The 21432-nt window shown below is 39.1% G+C and overlaps 1 protein-coding gene across 15 annotated transcripts in view; it reads right to left on the bottom strand.

Annotated features, from left to right (window-relative positions):
• LOC139973076 (uncharacterized) overlaps positions 1–21432 on the bottom strand; it is a 293321-nt gene that overhangs the window by 120155 nt on the left and 151734 nt on the right. For 13 of the 15 annotated variants that reach the window (XM_071979459.1, XM_071979458.1, XM_071979453.1 and 10 more), the window contains 21 exons: positions 20747–20893; positions 19537–19962; positions 18971–19291; positions 18440–18554; positions 17718–17935; positions 16941–17261; positions 16207–16373; positions 15527–15686; positions 14797–14841; positions 11998–12190; positions 11470–11702; positions 10910–11143; positions 10296–10442; positions 9557–9982; positions 8984–9304; positions 8247–8361; positions 6551–6768; positions 5975–6292; positions 5527–5693; positions 4975–5134; positions 4543–4768 (listed from right to left, as the gene is read on the bottom strand). In XM_071979459.1, coding sequence (XP_071835560.1) covers positions 4543–4768; positions 4975–5134; positions 5527–5693; positions 5975–6292; positions 6551–6768; positions 8247–8361; positions 8984–9304; positions 9557–9982; positions 10296–10442; positions 10910–11143; positions 11470–11702; positions 11998–12190; positions 14797–14841; positions 15527–15686; positions 16207–16373; positions 16941–17261; positions 17718–17935; positions 18440–18554; positions 18971–19291; positions 19537–19962; positions 20747–20893 — 4678 coding nt within the window. The remainder of the gene's footprint in view (positions 1–4542; positions 4769–4974; positions 5135–5526; positions 5694–5974; positions 6293–6550; positions 6769–8246; positions 8362–8983; positions 9305–9556; positions 9983–10295; positions 10443–10909; positions 11144–11469; positions 11703–11997; positions 12191–14796; positions 14842–15526; positions 15687–16206; positions 16374–16940; positions 17262–17717; positions 17936–18439; positions 18555–18970; positions 19292–19536; positions 19963–20746; positions 20894–21432) is intronic. The other 2 variants (XM_071979456.1, XM_071979467.1) reach the window with 1 other exon arrangement.

Below are 21432 nucleotides of genomic sequence, written 5' to 3'. Positions count from 1 at the left end.
GGGTACTGTCCCCTGGCTCTATAAGAAGGCCAGTTTACCAGCGATCTGTGCCACTCACTTGACAGCCCTCAGCCGTCGTTAGGATGTCGGAGACATCATCATTAGAAATTACTCTTTAATTTCTAAACAGGTATGAACCACTTTGTATTTTTCAGAAGTAAGCTTAGTAAGTTTAATAGTAATGTTCAGTTACTCTGTGATGGCTCCAAGCACACAGATATGTATTATATCTAAGTTAATTAAAGTCATACCATCGATTGATATACTTTACCATCCGTTGTGTAATTTAGTATAACTATGTGTTCCATTGATAATGATATATAGCAAATGTTGTTTATCCCATTATGATTATTTCTGTATTGTGTACTCTATAAGTTACACTAAGCCTATACATGATATGCTACATGTATACTAGATTTTACCCTTTTGTGGAATCCATATTAGCTGATGTATGTCCTATAGCTCCCTTGGTGACAGTCCTTGTCAGAGGTTGACCCTAAATAGTTTTGCTATACTGTTTGTTGGTACATATGATATGTTTATGAGAGACTTATCATGTAGGGTATATATTGTGTTCTGTCACTATAGCTGACTAAGTTATAGTTGTCTCTTACCTTAAGTTTGTTGAAACTTGGTGACGACGTAAAATTAAATTCCTCAAGCAGAGTTAATTACCCGCCAATCTGGCTAAGACTGGTAGATAGAGGTAACTGCATGTGGAAAGTTAAATATGCAGGGCACTGGTTCTAAGGGAGATGTCCCATAGTTGATAAGGGTAGGGTATGGGGTTTGCACTAGGTGAAATTTCTCCATCATTGGTAGGGGCCCACCTTACCATTTTCCCGATTGGAGCTTTGCGAATGTTTCGTTGTCATTACCTATGCGGGGTATTTTGCAATTACTTGTGCTCAAGCTGCAGAGTCATGAGTGTTGGCAGATCTATATGGCAAGTTGTATTTTAGCGCACCGGGCGATCACATGTCATCCACAGGGCTCTTACTGAACTAGAACTGGTATTTGCGTTTGGTGTATAATAGTCTGTTTATTTTTCTAACTCTTCTGTTTGGGTTTGGTAGTTTTTTGTTGGATTTAGCTGTTGTATTCGTTGGTCGAGGACGACCATATTTTGTGAGGGGAGTGTGTAGCACCCCTAATATTTCCCAATAGTAGTGTCTATAGTTTTGTCCCCCTGTATAATATACCCTTCCCCTTCACTTTTATTTTTCCATTTTCTTCTTATATCTATTTGTGGTATTTTCTGGTAACACTCATTCCTGCCAGAAGGACCATTAAGCCCCTGACATGTGTGGTCTGGCTTCACATTAAGGTTACTCCAAGGTTACGCTAAGGCTAGTGATCATTTATCTGTCAGTCCCTACATTAAAAGACTAGGCCTTGCCTTATTTCTCCCTTAAGTGTAGTAAGTATGTTCACACTCTCTGGAATCTCTGGTGGAGTAAGTTAAAGATGTGGGAAGACAGTTTGTCTACTTCCTGGAGTATTGGTAGCCAGTCTAAGTAAAATCTTGTCTGGTAGGGTGGGATAACAACCTTCCCTTTGTTCAAAGAATGGCTTAAAACAGCTAAGTTTGCAAGCGACTCTACCATTCACCAAGACACTCCAAGCTGCCATGCACCTGGCTGTACCAAACTGTTCCAGTTTCATTAGAAATTAATTTCATTAATTTCTACACAGGTAAGAGTTCATCTTTTGACTTTGCCCCAGACCCCTCAGTAGCTTGTTCATTTTCATTGTGCATACATAGTGTATTTTACTTGCAAATGTATTCATGTTAGTTCTGTGCTGGCAATGTGCACACAGAATATTTAGCAGCCCTCATTAAGTGTAATTGTGTTGTATTTACTATTTACTACATTTATCCTGTGATGGCTACATGCACACAGACTGTAATTATTATGTTGCTCCTGTGATGACCACATGCACACAGACTTAAGTTATTAATTAAACGTTTGTACCTGTAATGGCTATAGAGAGTCTACAGGTAAGATCATTATTATTGTTATCCGTTGCTTTATAGTATGTTTATAAGGTTGATTATGGCACTTATAATGCCCTCAACCTTTGCCATCTTGTGTATTGTTATGATCTAACCTGCATTGAGTTAATGTAAGAGTATTGAAGGTACTTAGGTTATTTTGGTCTAGCGAGAATCCACATTTGGTATATTTATTTAGTTATTGTGTACTCTTGCGATACGTCTAGCATTACCCGTTACTGTAATGTACTCATATTCGTATTTAGTTGTATTCAGTTTCCGCTATTCGAGCTATGTTTAGATCCCATGATGCAATGTTACACTTTTACTAGTTGCCATGGTGATAGGAATAGCTGAACTTCTGTTAACCGTTATATTGAATCAATCGTTGTATCAATATGTTAGTAGGCATATTGACTATTTTGTGAACCGAGACACTATTGTAGTTTTGTTGTTGTTTACTAGAATATTAGAGTATTAGCATGTATTTAGCCCTGTGAGTCACCCTTCACTGGTACGGACTCCATCTGACCAGATATTTACAGCAGATAAGCTAGGTGACATAGTCTCCGTTTTATAGCCTGCTCTTAATCCCAGGGGACGCTTAGGTACCTGCAGCCTAACACAAGGTGTCAGTTGCCATGGCAACCTGTGGTCTAAGTTAATAGAGGTGCATGGGTTGAAGTACATAGTTAGTATACTACTGTTGTTGCTATTATTACTAGCTGAGGGATTTTCCCAGTAGTACATCATTTATACTTGTAGACTTCACGTAAGTCATAGAGGGTGTATTGATTTTGGAGTTAATCACTCGCCTCTATTTGGATATTGTTCGTAGTGGAATTAGAGCAACCAGCTTCTAGTTATATATTGTTAACCTACGACATTCCTAGATTATACTGCTATGCCAGATAGGGATAGACAGTTTCACTTATTTATGGAGCACTGTGTTATTGCTGTATGAGTAACATAGGCAAGTTGTTGTATGTTTAGCATCCAGTTGTGTATAAGTGTCTACGTCTCGAAGGTTCACTTTATTTTTAATACTTTACAGTTTACTTGTTGTCATGCCGACCAGGCATGATGAGTGCACCATATATGTTACTCTTTATTAGGTGATCAGGTTGACATTTGCTTATACTATTTCATTATTGTTGTGTCACCCTTACTGATTATCTTTGTTGTATATTATCGCATATTTTCATACTTATTTTAATTGCTTAGTAATTGTTTGTTTGCTGTGGGAGATTGTTAATCCCCTTGCCCTTTGTTTGGTTTATTTTTATTGTGTTGGCAATGCATGGTGACCATTCACCAAGACACTCCAAGCTGCCATGCACCTGGCTGTACCAAACTGTTCCAGTTTCATTAGAAATTAATTTCATTAATTTCTACACAGCTTTTATACATGTAGAACTTTGATGTAGTCTCACCTATCGAGAGACCGAAATTATAGATGTCCTTGTAGGTTATCTTAGACGCCGGAACCCCCACTCCTGGTCCGGGTAACCAAGGACGCATGATGCACCCCCACTAATAGACGTTATTCGTGGACTGAGGGACCAACCATTGCACTATATTATTCTAGACGAGATTGAGGGGCCAACCATTATGCAGTAATACATACTAGACGAGATGAGCGACTCCCGAGTTATTAGTTTAGTAGGCCATTAGAGTGTTAGGCCATGATGAATATCATGTTTTAATTGTGTTTTAACTTACTTGTATTTTATATATTTTCATTTTGCATATCGTAATTTCTCTTTTATCGTACGGTGAATAGATCATATTTACCTGGCGGATTACGATAGAATATTGTGTTTGTCCTCATTTTAATATACCGTGTCATAATATCTTCTCAAAGGCAGGCGACTCATCACAGATTTGAATCCCGCTTCCCTTGATCTAATGTATCTCGTGGTTGCGTTACCAGCACATATTTAGTCTTAAAGCTAAGTGCTACATATACAAGCACATAATATTATCAAAGGTTATTTGGAATTTTACAAAAGGTTACAGTTTTACAGTTTTGAAGATGAAACATGGCTAATCCAGTTAAAATCTGCATTATTATATGTGACAGTATGCACCTAATGTTTATTTATAAGGGACATTCTTGGAAGGGCTTGCAATTGTTACTACTATTCCTTGTGTCATTCCGTTATGTTAGAGTTAGTGATTTAAAGGTGAATACATTGCAGAACACCGAGACAACCTGCTAGTTCCTAGGTAAGGATGATGTTGTCACACTGTTTCTTGCTATATTTCATATTATAGTTTCCAAGGAGCCACAGAGTCTGATGCCAGCACTTATAAGTTGTTTATTTCTTGCTATTAGTTGCATCTGTTCCATAACACAGTCAAGTCACTAGTTATTATGTTTTTTATATAAACTTTGATACTTTGTCTGTGTTGGTCAATGACCTTCCTTCCTTCTGGCTTCAACTCCCACAAGACGAAACAGGACTTTAGAGTATCGACAATTTACGAAACTCAATGTAAATAGTTGCTATTGAACTAGAGATACCCAGGAATTATTAACATACCTGCTTCCCGGAAGCTTCGGTCCACCTGGATGTCCATGCTGGGTCTTCTCCTGGACTGTTTAGGTTCCCACTCGGTCTGCAAGGTGGCACCCACTTGTGAAGACCAGTAATGGCGTCGAGTGTCCAGGGCTGTTTTGCTCTCACGGAGCATGTTGTCCAGGGCAGCTCCGACCTTGTTCACATCAACAATCTTTGGTCTGTAGTCAGAGATCTCTCTCTGAAGAGGCTAAAGAAGGGGAAATGGTGGTCAGTGAGTAATTTATACTCATAGAAATTTAAACTTTGACATGAGAATACTTTCTCGCAATGACTTTAATTACTTGTAAAGGCAGAGAAATATGTCTCTTAATCTCTCGCTCAGTATTGAATATTTGAATAGGCCAATGCTATATATAGGAAGTAAGATTTGAATTGATGGATTATAATAATTACCCTGAGTTGTTGAATCTGTGACTCTACTGCTCTGGTCTCTTGAACTGTCATATCCAGTTTGCCCAACTTAGACTCCATCCCGTCAATCCAGAAGCTCACATCTCGGACCTTGCTCTCATAACGTTTGGTTGCTGCTTGACGGTCATCAAGTTGTTGAGACCTAACATAGAAAATATAGAAATTTACAATGATGTGGTAATCAAACTTCTGTAGTATGAACGCAACACAGTCATCATGTTTTATGTTCTTAAAAAAACATCATTTACAGGTTTTTCTTATTTATACTGATTAAACAACATATTTCATGTTAATCAAGTAAATATTACACAAAAGCTTTAATTTTTAATGATATTTTTACTTTTTAATATAATAATATTTTTTCATGCTTTATTATTTTAGTTTTGTTGATATGATATCCCTATACACAAAATAATAAATAAAACTATATTGTACAAGTACAGCCCTACCACCTTATCCAATGAACACTTTGCAATTAATGTGAAAAACATTAATGTCCCTGCAGATATTTTAGACAATGTAAGATCTTCTGACCTCTTTGTGAGTACATCTTCAAGAGCTCTCCAGTTCTGTTCCAGGTTGGTCAGGACTGCAGCCACAAAGGAGACATCTCCAGCCTTGGGATGAGACAAGAGCTCATCTCCCAGCTCATGTACATCCTGGTACTGCCTCTTATGGTTATCTGTATCTTGTGATATTTGCTGCAGAGAAATTGATGAGAATATCAGTGTCATCTGAAAGTACATTAAAACTTGACTTGTTTGTGAAGAGATGCACCTTTCAAACAAAAGTAAAGTAACCTTATTTGAGGTGTCAAACAAATGTTAAACACCATTGTAGGTAAATACACAGAATTTTGCACCCAGTCCGTAGGTGGAGGGAAAGCTGGCCTTCTTAAAATCAAAACAGTCTCTAACACAACAACAAACTGTTTTTTTCTTGGTTTTTGCTAATGCCTTCTTAGCCTCCATATTCCACTAACCTGCAATGCCTCATCAAGTTCAGGAATCTCACGGTCGTTGAACTCTGCACTTTCCAACCTCTCCAGCAGTGGTATCAACCATTCCTCGAATTTGTCCAGCTCTTTCTCCAAGTCGACCAGTTTTGCTGACAGTGACGTCAGGGTCTGTCCGTGGGTGTTGAGGTTCTTGGTCAGGGAGGTGAATCCGTCCTGGAACATGTCCACCTTGGCCTTGTAGATTTCTTGTTCCTCTGGTTGCAGGCTATGGATGGCCTGGTTGGCGGTTTGTAAAACGGACTGGATGGTGGGACGGTGACTATCGATGTCTTTCTCGAGGAGCTAATTGACAATAAGGATACAAAGAAGAGAAAAATGAATTTCTTGAATTCTGTTTCAGGAAAATACTCATGCAGCAGAGACCAGGACAGAAAGCTTACAAATTGTATCACTAACAAGATGAACAAAGAGTTAAATAATTTGAAAGCAGCTTCTGACATTAACACTTACAGCTTACAAATTGTATCACTAAAAATATGAGCAAAGAGTTAAATAACTTGAAAGCAGCTTCTGACTTTAACGCTGGCCCTAACAACTTACCCTGTACTCCTGAAGATTCTCCACCAGAGGCTCCTTCTTGACAACGATGACCGTTCCTTTCTCCATTCGTAAGAAAGCCTTCTCTTTCTCGTCCAACCAACGCAGCAAGGCATCCAAGCTGTCTTGGATGGACCGAGAATCAGCGAGGGCTTTCTCTAAAATGCTGAGCCGGTCCGCCAAATCGCCTTCCAAACCATTGTAACGCTGCACCACGTCATCTGGAGAGGGAGAGCAGAAGATTAGACTAGATTAAAAGGTGATCTCACTTGAAGAGATTAGTGATTAAAGAAAGTGAGTTTCCATGGTTACGAAAGACAACTTAACACTGCAATATTTGATACACTACATTATGTTAATTCGAAAAGACCTATCATTTTGGTCTATGACACATAAAAGAGTTGACATATGTTAATCACATTGTGTTGAATTATTTGGCCTTTATCTGTTTTTTGTCATGCTTAAAATTAATTGAAGATATATCATTCAAAAGATGCTAACACCCCTCAAATATCTAAATAATTGGAATGGTGATGCAGTTTTGAGTAAACTGGAAGTGTAAAATTTGAATGCATAACGCAGCGGAGAACTAATGTTATCTGTCAAATAGCTAAACCAGATAAATCCTTAAAAATTAGTAAAGGTATTCAACAGGTTTAATTAAGCAAGACCAAATCTGAAAATAAGCCAAATAGGTTCTTTCTGATGACATATGTAAGCTACACAAAGAATGTAAATATGAAAAGTGCAACCCCAGAGGCAAGATGAATATGCAACTGTAGTAAACAGAGACATGAATATGCATAATTATGAAGAAAAGAGAATAGGAATATAAAGATAAAGATAAAAGAAAACTTCTTGAAACTTGATCTGTCCACCACAAGGAGATGAGCTTAATATGCAGAAGACCTCACCTGCAAGGCAGAAATGAATATTCATGAATGAATAGAGATAGCAGAAGACATTGAAAACCCCAGAAAAAAGCTGTGCAGAGTATCAATATACAGTGAATTGTGAGTTGAAATCAGCATCAAGACTTTTATGTTGCTCTCAAGATGACACTTTGTTTTCTCAAGTTTCAAATAAAAAATTTGCACCCTAGCGTTCAGTTACTATAGTGACCTAATTCAAACAAACCAAGAATTGATCCACATAATAAACTGAGCTGTGAAGCTTCTTTAAATCTCCTTGGAACTAAACAATCCTTATTATATTCCATAATAGTCTAACTTGAAGATTTGGAGAGATTGTCCCTGTTATAAATGCTGAGAAAGCTGTAACAAAATTTCGATCACAATTCTTCAATATGTCATCTAGCTACACAAGTTTCTTAACTTTAAAGTTTGAATAAAGAATTTCAGATTTGGCCATAAATTATATTTTGATGAATTTTACTTTGCTTCAAATATCCCATACAACTCCATGTAAGGTACTATTTCTACTGATAAAACTGACACAACTTTAGACTTTACTACTCTATTATTCCAGGTTCAAACAAGATTAGACACTTTCTCTCTTTTTACTCTGTCCTTAGGCTTGTAGTGCAAAAGCCAAAGTAATTTAAGCAAGTAGTATTATTTGTATGGGAGTGCATGACCTCCATACTGCAAGCAATGATGAGTTTGAACTGAAGCGCCCTCCACCAATTAATAGCCTATAAGCCAGAGGTAGTAGGTAATGTCAGGATGGTAGTAGCTACCTGTGGTGTGGGTTACGTCCCTATCAGTGGCTGGTTGAGCTTCTACCAGGTCAGAACCGGTCTCCTTCACCAGCTCTACATCCCGGCCATGCACGACGACATCATCCTGGATGCTCTGTAATCAAGTGAAATGTGAAATGCATTATTTTAGAAAGTCTAGTTTATCAGTAGAAAGCCAAGAAAAGATTAATTGCTAATGAATTAAAGTGAATGTTGGTAAACTAATCAAAATGGTGGCCAAGATGGTCAAGATGTTTACGTCAATTCCTTTAAATCAAAATAAATTTGTGAACAACAAGATAAGATTAAAGGGGTCCAAATCATTCAAATAATGTTTTCAACAGACTAAACAGGAGAGGCAAGGGATGTCAACAAGAATGAAAATACACATCACAAATCTCAAGAAAAATGATCTTTGTAAAAACACAAGATAAACAGTGATGGTTTTGTACAACCAAAGGAATTAGGAGGTCAACAGTGCCAAACCTACTAAACCAATGTGAAAGAAACACCATACATCCTTTCTTTTGAAAGGGTTTGGAATTATGCAACTGTAAAACAGAAAACAATTTGGTGTGAAAATAGGCAGACAGATAGAACCCAACAGTTCTACTCACTGGGTCAGAATCTTTCTTGCTAACTATCTAGGATTCAAGAGATCATTTACAAGCTGTACTAAGATGATGTTACACAACCCAAACATGACATATGAAAGAGTCACGGCAGTTAGGACTTACTCTGAGCTCGTCAATCTGTCTCTGAATGTTGATTGGCTCAGATGAAACTGGTTCTTCCAGGCAACGATCCAATCGTTGGCGGCAGTCATCCAACCATACTGAGGTGCTGCTGACGTTGTTGTTGAACAGCCTGTGCTTTTCTAGGAGGGAGCTCAGGTGACTGGTGAAGTCACTGACACCAACTCTCAACCTCTCGTACCGATCGTTGGTAGATGTACGGTGGTCTCGGATCAAGTTGGTCTCTGGGTTCTCTCTAAAGTTACGGCTGACATCTCGTGGCAGTACGGTGTTGCGGAATTCGGTCAACTCTTCACGGTACGTCTGGAAGGATGAAGCAGGAATGTTTGGAAGGGTCAGGTTGAGGCTAGCATTAACACATTAGCAATGATGCTTGCAAGTCCTTCATTCTAACAATGTACCATTAGCAGGTTTGTCAGGATGGCCTCATAGAGTTATCAAAATCACTTTTCAAATTGGGAATGTAATTAAAGTTGCATTTTGGAAGACATTAAAAAAGCAAAATAATGAAACCCAAAACCTAAGGAAACACTAGGATCTATAAGAAGTTCATACCTTGGCATTGTTGATGAATTTCTGTCCGGCCTTGTTCACATATTTGAGATCGGCTCCATGGCTGATTACTTCCTCAGCAAACTGTTTCTGTTCTGAGTGCTGCAACTCAAGTTCCTCCAGTACGATACCCACACGACCAGAGGCTGTGGTCAATTTGTTCTCTGCAATAGTCAGCCAGTTATCAAACTCGTTGATGTCACCGTCAAAGAACTGCAGGTCTTCATCGGCTCCACTCAGTCTGTTTTGACGGGTGTAGGACTGTACTGTCACCACGTCAAATCGACTACGTACGTCATTCAGAGTGTTCTTGAGCTTGTAGCTGTCCTGGTCCTTCAGTCTGTCACCATAGCGATCGAGAAGCTGATTGGCTGTATGAATGGACTCCATGATTGGTTGTTGGTGAGCAAGAACATCATCATGCAATGTCTGAGAGAGATCAAGATTACAAGTTAGCATCCAGACAGCTTTGTGTCCATATGTGATACTTTACTCTTTGGAGGGAGTGGTGGAGGGGGGTGGGGGCAGCAGGATACTTCTATAGGATCCAATTCAATACTGTAGCTGTCACCCTCTATCCACTCTACCCCACCGCACACACCCTATCATATCATTCAATGCACAGGCTATTCCTTACCTTGTGGTCTGCTACCTGCCTCTCTAGTTGTAACCCTCCACCCACTCTACCCCACCACTCACCCCCTTCACACAATATCATTCTATAAACACTACTAGTCCTTACCTTGTGGTCTGCTACCTGCCTCTCTAGCTGTTTCAACTCCTCACTCTCTGGCTGTTCATTTCCTAGACTCCTTTCAGCCTGAGAGACCCAGTCTAGCAGGTTTAGGAGAGAGGTCAAGGCATCATTCAGCATCTTCCTCAATGAAGCCTACACAGAGATGAAAAGAAACCAATGATACTAAACTGTCATCTGGTTGTAACCTTTATTACCAGCATTGATGCTGTACAAGTCTTATGGATTTGATGAACAATATTACTAAACACACATGTTGCAAACAGAGAAACAATACCAGCAACATACAAACAAACAAAATCCTCAAACAGCTAAAGTAATTCTGAACAACAAGTTCATAGATAAAAAGACCTGAGCAGGCGAGATGTCACATCTTCATATTTTTTCAAAATCCTTTAAGAAAATCCAATTTAAAAGTAGTCTGTGATGGTAACCAAGGTAACTTGTATATCTATTTTCTTTCATACTTAAAGTTATCAAGTTGTGATATTTGCCCTCCTGTTAACCCAGTGTGTGTTTCCTAGATGATAAGTAACCTTTGACATCAACTTAACCTTTGACACATCAATTCAAATGAGCCACCAGAGGGGATCATGACATACCTCATCTGCTTGGTCCCTCTCCAGCTGACCAATCAGGGTCTGTGTGTCGGTGTAGATATCCGTTGATCGGTCCTCCAACTGATCAAAGTACCGCCTCAGCTCATCAATCTTCCTCTGCAGATCGTCTCGCTGCTCCCTGAACAGCTTGTCTCCGTTCTCCTGGAGGAACTGCTCGGCCATCACGATGGTCTCCAAGTTGGCAGCTTTGTTGGTTAAGATGTCTTTGTGTACCTCCTAATAAGAGAGAAATGAATCATGAAAGATGCACTAGAATCATATGACATCAAAAATACTGAGATAAAGGGGTGGGGGTGGGGGGATGAGGGTTGGATATCATCATGAGCAATGTCATATTGCAATGTAAAACTGATGAGTTTATTTCAGTTGAAAGGTCAGGAATCTTTTCAATAAAATACAGAGCGAGTGGGTTTAATTTGTTATTTATACATAATTAATTACTTATACAAACATAATTCTTGATGCCAGGCATTCTACATTCTAGTTTCTTCCTGCGTCAATGTTCTTAGACATGGCCGTTTCCTTTAATCCGTGAGTCTTACCTTGTAGAGCTCAAATTCTTTCTTGAGTGGCTCTAGTTCCCGGCTGACCGGCTTCAGTCTCTGCATCTTGTTCTCCGACTCAATGCACCAGTCCAGACGACTGTTGACGAAGACGAGTCGATCCAGGAACAACCTCCAGAGATTGATGTCTTCCTGTCGGTCACGGAGCTGTACCTTGAGATCCTCATAGCGAGTGTTCACATCGGACAGCTGTCTGTTAATGTCAGACTCGCCTGCAGAGAAACCACAAGAAACAGATATCATAGCATATACAAACATAGCAAAAGTAGATTACTGGATGAGAAATCCTTCCTGAAATATCTTTTGTTTTGTTAGACCAAGATCAAATCTGTGACTAAATGAAACATGAAAAACTAACACCAAAGATGCAAGTATCATGATCATTTTTGTCAAATGAAATGTTTTCACTAGTTGTAACACACAAGAGGGAAATAGTAGAGAAAAAATGTCTTGTCTATTAAGTAGACATATTCTCCATCTAACAATGCCGCCATAGTTTGTTAGTACCTTGATCAAAGTGAGTTCCCCATTCTCTGGAGCTGGTGTCTCTCTGAAGGCTTGTGCCGAGAACCAAAGATCTACGATGAGGAGCTGTTTGCACTGGTTTGGCCAGCTCTCTCAGCAAGTTGTCTAGACTGCTTCCAGATCGGTTCACATCATCAATTGTCGGCTGGTATGCTGAGACGTCAGACTGGAATGGCTGTGAATGCAAGATGGGTTTTAAGAGGAAGGTTTTAAAGAAGGAAAAGATGCTCACCATTCCCTTTAAAATAAATATGCTATAAAGCAAAAATCAGTTTATGAGTCAGGTAAGCCCTCCCCTCAGAGTTTTGATGGATGAACCAATTGCCATTATTTATCAGGCAAAAAATCTAAATTCATGTTTGGGACTGAAGCAGTCTTATACTTGGTTACCCTCCCCTCCCCCCCCCCCCCACCCTCCAGCACTCACCGTCTCTGTCCACAAGTCCCAACTATTAAATGAGCTAAAGCTTTTGAGTTCCTTGTTCTCTTATAAAATAGTCCTTAGGTAATAGCAAACCCTTAGTAACAAAGACTCTTCCCCACCAACCACTCTTCCCTCACACTGGTTTTTCTTTCTTCTTCTTCTTTTCCTTTTCTTTACTTCTCTTGAAACCATGTTGTTTGTGCAATGAAAATCACATTTAAGCTAAATTTCATAATTGGCATGATAACAGTTTGCATACATTAAAACTAATAAATTTTGATTGACAGCAAAAAACTAGGTAAGGTGATAAAATAGCAACAAGAATAAATTCCTTGATTCATGAATATTCAATATTGAGAGCATTGTGTGTTGTGATTGCCAGATGCCAAAGTTGCCATATGCAAGGTTGCCAGATGCAAAGTTGACAGAAGCAATGCTGAAAAATGCAAACAAAGTCATGCGCACATCAAAATACTGCACAGCAAAGGGACTAACTAATTAACACCAAATATGCCATGGCAGCTATGCAGGAAAACCTTCCTCCTGAATATTTAATTCTACAAACATGATTTGTCTCTCCAGTTTATTGCTCAAACATTGGAAGCTAACACTTCAGTGCATTACGGTCTGCAAGGAATGCAATTTCAGTTCTACACTGCTTATATGGTGTTGATATTATGTTAATACAACTTTTGTGTTTTAGAGATATTTGACGTTAGGTGAATTGATATAATTGAATAAATTAATAGCTAGCTGTCATGCAGATTAGTCAGGCTTAGCAGTAAAACAGCAAAAAGATTAAAACAAGGGAGGAAAATGAGTAATGATTACAAAATTCCTAAAAATCAACACTTTCAAGTAGGTGTCTTTATAACATGTATGATCTGTCCCATCCCAAAATTGTATGATTAAATTACGAAACACATCTTTAAATTATTTCCAGACAATCATAAAACTCAAAATTAGTTTGAAACATTCAGGAGGATCAAAGAACAACAACACTTAGACATCTCAGCATAAAAAGGGTGTTCTGACAGTGACAGCAGAAGTGGCAGCAAATGGCAGCGAGTGGCAGCAAATGGCAGTAAGAATAATGTTGGTATTTTAATGTTCTGGACAACAAAATCATTCTGCATTAATGACAATGGGACTCATCATACTTGAACATTTGTTTCCATAAGTATTCAAAGACTCTGTAACAAAGTAAAATTTTACACAAGAGAATAACTCACTACCTGTCCTCGAGGAATATGTCACTGACATCCAAACCATTCTCATTGTTTTATCAATTACTAATTTCGAATCATGTTATCTCTCTTTTGTGAAATGGTTCTTTTATTCTCTGACTGGAATAACAAACGCTGTGCAAAAGTAGCTAAGGTGCAACTCAGGTGGAACGTTGACTGAAGCTTTGACGTTCCTACCAATGGGTGACGCAAACAGCACATATATACAGTCATGCTAACTGAACAGAGTTAACAAAAGCAAAATGGAGGTATTCTCAATCATGCATTATTTCATACCATGCAGCTTCAACGGAATCAAGATGGCAGCTGTGACAATAGTTTTCTTTTATTTGTGAACAGTTCCTCTATCATTGACCTTGTTTACCCTGATCCCCTTCCCCTGCCCTCCCCAGCTCCCCCAACCCAATGTCACTTTCATAAATACCATAACATGGTATTTCTATCCTTAATAGTTTCTTAACCTGTTTCATACTAACCATTCAGATTTATACTTAAATTGGTCCTTTTGTTATCTATCTCATAATTCATTCAGGCCATTGCACCCACTAATCCCTCCCCCTCCCCCATCAAACCCCCCCTCTCCCATCAACCCCACCCTCCTCATACTTACTGCACTTTCAGTAATAAATAATAAACAAGTTTCTTCACTAAATACCAATGTGTTCCTATACCAGCACATATCGAAGATTTAGGTTTGTAAACTATATAATCAGGTATGTCTGCCTTACACTTTATCTGTCACCCCTTCCGACACCCATTTACTGCTGACCCAAAATACTTGTTTCATTTACCACAAAAGCTGAATCATTGCTGCTCATAACTGAAAGCACACATTGCAGCAACAGAGAGTGACAGCAAAATGAAAGGAGTGCTCAAAGAAAAGGATTAATTTAAAAGTAGTGGGTTTTGGTGAATGTTTAAAAATTGTTATCATAGTTGTGCATATTTTATGAGAAAATGAGTAAGAAATATGTGTGTTTGACAAAATGGGGACTGGTAGTGGGTCGGGGGTGGGACAGATGTTATCGGTAAGTGGGCAGTGGGTCGGGGTGGGACAGATGTTATCGGTAAGTTGGCAGGGGGCTAGTGGTTGTGCGGGCATGAAGTTACCTGTAACTCATCTAACATATTCTGTACTTCGTCAACAACTTGTTGCTAAAGATAAAACATAAAAAGGCCATGCAGGTAAATAAAAAGAATAAAACAAACAAACAAAAATAATATAAAATGGTGAGCCCAAAACATGAGGTGACTGAAACATGAATATTCATATCTTATGTATCTGATGTATTTCTTTTGTCTTCTAGTTTTCTTCATTATTTTTTGGGGGGGATCTGGGCTAGGGGCATATTGTCCCTCTATTCATGTTTTGAAGTTTTTATGATTTTCTCATGCTCTAACTTCTAGGCAGGATATTCAATTATAATTTTTTTTCAATGATTTCTTATCCAGTATAAACCAGCTGTTTTAGCTCATCGGATCAGGTTCCATTTTGAAAGTATTTTTTTTTTTCGGCATTCAATCAGTCAAAAGTTAGGCTTTTGTGTGGTTGATATTCTTATCACCAAAAAAGGTAGAATAGATTTTGTAAACCCTAGTTGTAATCATACTAAATTATGAGACCGCAATTTATTGCACAAATGGCCACAGATGAAAACTATCACACTTGCATTACAAATGTTTATAACAATTTCAAAACTGCAAACAACAAATTCTTGCACCATTACAATGAAGTAAAACTTACAAATGCATGTCTATGAAAAAACCAAACAAATCCTCTCTCTGCTGGAAAATATTTCTTTACCGACCTCTGAAAAGGAGGAACATTTTCTCTACTAACCTGGAGTTCTCTTTCTTGCTGGTCGAGTTTTGAGAGGGTGCTTGCGATTGGTTGTAATTGGCTGAGCTTTCTTTCCATGGTGGTCAACCAGGCGGTGCTGTCCTGGTAGCCATTGTTGTATTTGGTGGTGGCTGTCTGTTTCTGGCTTACCTGTCCCTTCCTATGAGATCGAGAAACAACAGAAAACACTTGAAGCAAAACGTCAGACTTTCATTCTCAATTACCAAAGTTGCTCTTCAAATTACATGCATATGTTTATAATCATTACACAATTAACAACAGCAGTGGCTTTCTTATCATCTTGAAGGTCCTGCTAGTTTGAAACTTGAGGAGATGAATACCATTTAAAATCTCATGTCAGCTTCTTCCAAATTTATTAAATAGTAGAGTGAAAACTAGCAATAACTTTGAACTGGTCTGACATTATCAGAGAAATTATAAACCATTGTACATCTTCATGATCTTTCCATTCTCTAAACTGAATTAAGTAAATTCCTTGTTTTCTTGATCAGTGTGAAATACACAGTGTTTGCACCGTTTCCATTATATTAAACGAAAAGAAAGAAACAAACAATCTGTAAAACTGAAAGTTGAAATAACACTGAAAGAAAGATGGTATGACAAAAGGATTTGATTAGGTTGTCCAATTGACCTTTGACCTGCCTAATATAAACACCCACCTGAGATCTAGAAGGTCAGACAGGGTCTTCCAGTTGGTGTCTACGTTACTGAGGACACCGCTGACAAAGCTGGTGTCTTGTGCTTTGCTCCTCTTAATGATCTCTTCTCCAAGTTCACGCACCAGCCTGTACTGATCTTGCTGTTGGTCAAATATGGCCGCAGCGTCCTAATATAAGAGAAATAATGGAATAACTTTAGAGGGTCTTACATCTGATCCCTGGCAAACTAAGAATGGAATAACTCATTCACTCTTTAAACAGACAGTAGTTCAATAGCTGTAAGGAAAGTTTTACACAGCAATCACAGATGACAATTGCCTAAAATTAGCATATTTTGGGGGATTTTTATATTATTCAGGGCAACAAATTAACTTCTTTCTCCTCTACTGTTCTCCCCCTCCACACCTCATTCCCTTCCCATTGCCAACATACCCCACCCCCATCCATACCCCTTCCCTTTTCCCATATTCCACATATTTCCCCTTTCCATACTCCTCCCCTTTCCCTTTCATACCACCTCCCCTTTCCCCCTTACCTCACCCATTCCATATCCCCTCCCATTACCCCCTTACCTCACCCGCTTCCATACCCCCTTTCCCCTTCCAAACCACCTCCCCTTCCCCCCTTACCTCACCCCCTTCCATATCCCCTCCCATTACCCCCTTCCAAACCGTCTCCCCTTTCCCCTTCCCGTACCCCCCCACCCACCTCATCTTCAATGCCTAGATTCTTACATTGATCTTTTTACTCAGCTGTGTGACATCTCCTCCACTCATCAAGTTCTTGTCCTCCAGCATCTCGATGGTTGGGATGACCCAGTCTTCCAGCTTGTCTACCTCTCTCTCAAAGTCGTTGACCTTGCCGTTGAGGAATCGCAGGTCATCACCGTGTTGCAGGGTGACGTCGCTGATGGTGGTGTACCGTCTCTCAATACTCTCCATCTTGGAGGTTATCAATCTAGCCGTGTCTGGTTCACTGTTTCTGGCCACACTAGTCGCTGTCAATACCAGTGTGTCGATGGTTGTTTTGTGGGTCTCAATGTCGGTTTGAATTGCCTGTGTTGTTGAAATCGAGAAATAGGTTAAACTTTCAATAATTAAAATAAAAAATGCTAAAACTATACTCAGTATTCCTTTGGGTTCGAATAAAATAAATAATATTGAGGGGAAAGAGAACTTGTGTGTGTGTAGTGTGATCCCTAACTTTAACTTGGAAGAAAATGTTCATCAGAAGTGGTTGATGTTAGGCCACTTAGATGGTTTTTAAGGTTTCCAGTTTAAAAACATCAGAAATGGCTAATAAATTTTGAAATATCCCCTACTTAAAATCTGTATTCAGTTTAAAGACTTCAGATGACATTCACTGGATAGATTTTGGTGGTCAGTTGTAAAGGATTTTAATCTTTTCATGGCATGGGTCCATAGACTTCCAATATATCCAAATAAACCTACAAAAACAACCTTAAGTGAATTACTTCCAATGGTACCCTGGATGACTCTACAAAGACCTACCATTTGTTCCTTCATGTTCTCCTGTAGTGGTTCCTTCTGGGCCACTATGACCGTTCCTTTCTCCATCTTGTGGACGTTCCTTTCTGCTTCGTCCAGCCACCTCAGGGTCATGTCCAGTTGCTCATGGAGACCCTGAGAGCTTGCAAGAGCAGCTTGGAGGGCATTCAGCAGCTCACGTAACTTGGCGAGTAGGGCCTCATATCGCTTGGTGCTGTCACCTATGATATAGTAAATCATTTATTTGAAAGTTTGAAACTTCTGATGCTTGTAATCTTTAATATTGGGGATTAAAACTGAAATAAACTGCCAATTATACCACAGAATACCTCAAAGTAATGAGATGGCCTTTTATAAACATTTTGAAGACTATCTCAAGGTTTCATAAGGGTTTTTCCAGGAAGTTTCCAGATTTTTGTTAAAACATTTAGTGCCAATCACAGCTTCCATCTTGGTTCTTACAATGCAGGCTATACTGAAACGCTTCTGTTATGCAAGTCTGTTAGGTCTAGGCTAAATGATGTTTGTCAGGAAAGCAAAAGAATTTCTCAATATTTAAAACAACCATTGTGACATTAATTGCTTTACTCCCAAAGCAAGTAGGTTTATGGTGAAGTGAGGTCATCTTTGGTACTCAGAGGTCAGATTAATAAAGTCAGTTAAATGAGGTCAAAGAGACATCAAAGAAGCAGACCAGAGGTCAACTGGGAGGATGGAGGACCTACCGATGATATTTTCAACCATGTGACGAAGGTCAGGCTGTGATTCGAGTAGGTCATCTGCGTACTCCCTCATCAGGTCTAGGTCACGTCCATGAGATAAGATATCTTCGTTGAAATCCTGTCATCAAACGAAATTGTTATCTTTGTATGTATTATAACTTGTTGGGAAGATGTGAATTCTCTATTAATTTGAAGGGTTGAGAATTTAAACGGTCAGATCTTTGGTGAACAACAAAAATGCCAAATACTTAAAAAACCTTTTGTAATAGCTTAAAAGTTTCTACAATAAAAAGGTAAATGTCAGCTGAAAGAAATCTAGAGTTTGCTCTCAAATGAAGCTAAAAAGCTCAAATTTGGCTGGAATCACTGTCTGACACACAATGTACTTTGTTAATTCAACTTTAACTGCTTTAAATAGCATTATTATTAGCATTATTATCTCATAATCTGTTATGATCTTTCCTTGATTTCCCTGAACGAGACATCATCTCATTAAATAATGACTCTACTTGACGCAGCCAAGTGATGACTTACCATGACTCTGTCAATCTGTTTCTTGATGATGACTGGTTCACCTCCGACTGGCTCTTTCCTCAGACTTCCCAACTTGTCCTCTGCTCCCGACAGCCATCTACCAAAGCTATCCACTGAGTGGTTGTACCGCTCATGTTTCTCCACCAGAAGTCTCAAGAGTTCACCGTGCTTGGTGGACGTCACTCTCATCTTCTCCACGGCCTCATTGATGCTCGTCAATCGATCTCGGATGATATCAGAGTCTGGTGCCTCTTGGAAACTGCGGTTGAATTGTCGAGACAGAACATTGCTTCGGAAAGTGCCAAGGACTTCCTTGTAAAGCTGTTCAAGACAAAAACAAAAGATAAACGCACAAGTTAGAAAAAAGAACAAGTTAAATTAATAAAGTCGTTGCTTATGAGGCAATAGGATCCAATTCCTTAAATTGGGAATGCACCACCAGTTTGTAATTAATTCTGATTTTCATTTCAAACTCGACTGCAGTATGGCACTAAACTGGATTGATTGTAATATGTTACATCTCGTTAAAGTCTTAGCTCACTTAGGAGAATAGTTGATGCACTGACCTTAGCTTGATCTAGGAATGCAGATCCTGTCTTGTTGATGAACATCAATTCTCCTTTGTGATCATTCAGATCCTCCACAAACGCCCTCTGTTCTTTCAGCTGGCTCTGCAGCGTTGGGTAATCCTTGCCGATGTTTTGCGTCAGTTTTGTCAAAGCTCGCTCGGCTTTGTCGCACCAATCAAACAAGTCCTTACTTTCTGTTTCCAGTTTGCTGACCTCATTCACTGCAGGGATCAGGTGGTTGATCCGTTTGTACGATTCTGTCAGGACCACGTCATATCGTGTCCTCAGACCTTCCTTGCCCTCTCGCAGTTTGTTCACATTCTCCGAGCTAATCCTCTTCTCGTAAAGTTTCAAAAATTGTTCAATACTTTGAACGATCTGAGCCATGGGTTGTTGGTGGATGAGGATGTCATCATGAAGGTTCTATGAATGAACAGAAAATCAACAACTAATTCTGATGAGTTGATTGGTGGGGTCTTGCAAGGAATCCTGTACTGTCTGGCCATAACAACATACTAACATGTCTAATAACTTTAATTCAAATGCAGACAAGTTTTGAGAGCACTGTATTTACTCTTGAGGCACACATAAAACATCTTCGCATTATTCTGAAGCCATATTTAGTTGTTAACTTTTAAGCTGTACCTTTTACAAAACTATTTTACTTCAAAGAGGGCAAGCTAAATAACATGTTTACTATTATTTTATGCTCTTAATATGAAACACATGTAGTTTGTGTTCTGCATCGTCATGCCAACAAATAAACCTCATCTACAAAACAAGCTAAACCAAAGGAGTCAGGCCACTGCAACTCATCAGTAAGCACTGGCATGGACTCTAACAGTGTGGACCCTTACATTGTGGACTCTAACAGTGTGTACTGTAACAGAGTGGACTATAACAGTGTGGACTCTAACAGTGCGGACTCTAACAGTGTGGACTCTTACAGTGTGGACTCTAACAGTGTAGACTCTAACAGTGTGGAATCTAACAGTGTGGACTCTAACAGCGTGGAATCTAACAGTGTGGGCTCTTAAAGTGTGGACTCTAACAGTGTGGAATCTAACAGTGTGGACTCTAGCAGTGTGGACTCTAATAGTGTGGACTCTAACAGTGTGGACTCTAACAGTGTGGACTCTAACAGTGTGGACTCTTACAGTGTGGACTCTAACTGTGTATACTATTTTAGTATACGTGATATGTATACCTTGTGAGCATTAAGTTGTTCAGTCAAGACTCTGGCCTCTTCACTCTGGGGTTGTTCAGACCCCAATGCTTCTTCAGCTTGGGTTATCCAGTCTAGTAACTCCAAGAGGAGGGCCACTCTTTCTTGGAGCTGCCTCTCGATGCGAATCTAAAGAGAACGATGTCGAAAGATATTGATGAAATGGCTGGCAAACCTCGGTGATTGTTCCACGAGTGAAACACAGGTAAAGCTATGACACTACTGTTGCCTTGGTACTCTTTCTAAAAGCTCCCAAAAGAGTTGGTTAAAAACCCAACTTTTCTTTTGATGAAACAAGAAACTGCTCACTTGCAACCTTCGATATCTACGTTTTTTTCCGAACTTGACAATCTGAAACAGAAACAGTTTTGAGCTGAAATAGAAAAACAGAGTTACGGGACTACCTTGTGAACCCCTGGCTTCTATTCTACATCTTGTGACATCGATAAAGGAAGAAGAAGTAGGAAGAATTGAGCACAGAGACAACAGGAGCGCCATAGATTCACCTCAGAGAGATCATTTAAACTATTAACTAACTAAAACAGATGTAAACTAAAGGTAAAGGTTCTAACTGTACTCACAACACTGGATACTGCTGAAAAAAGATTGTTTGTTTGTTTGTTAGTAAAGGTTTAGTTGATTTGTCAGAGTGGAATCAGTGAAGATAT

Source organism: Apostichopus japonicus, chromosome 9, assembly GCF_037975245.1.
Source record: "Apostichopus japonicus isolate 1M-3 chromosome 9, ASM3797524v1, whole genome shotgun sequence".
Classification (NCBI taxonomy): domain Eukaryota; kingdom Metazoa; phylum Echinodermata; class Holothuroidea; order Aspidochirotida; family Stichopodidae; genus Apostichopus; species Apostichopus japonicus.
Note: the sequence above shows the minus strand (reverse complement) of the source record. Positions and strands in the feature narration are given on the sequence as shown.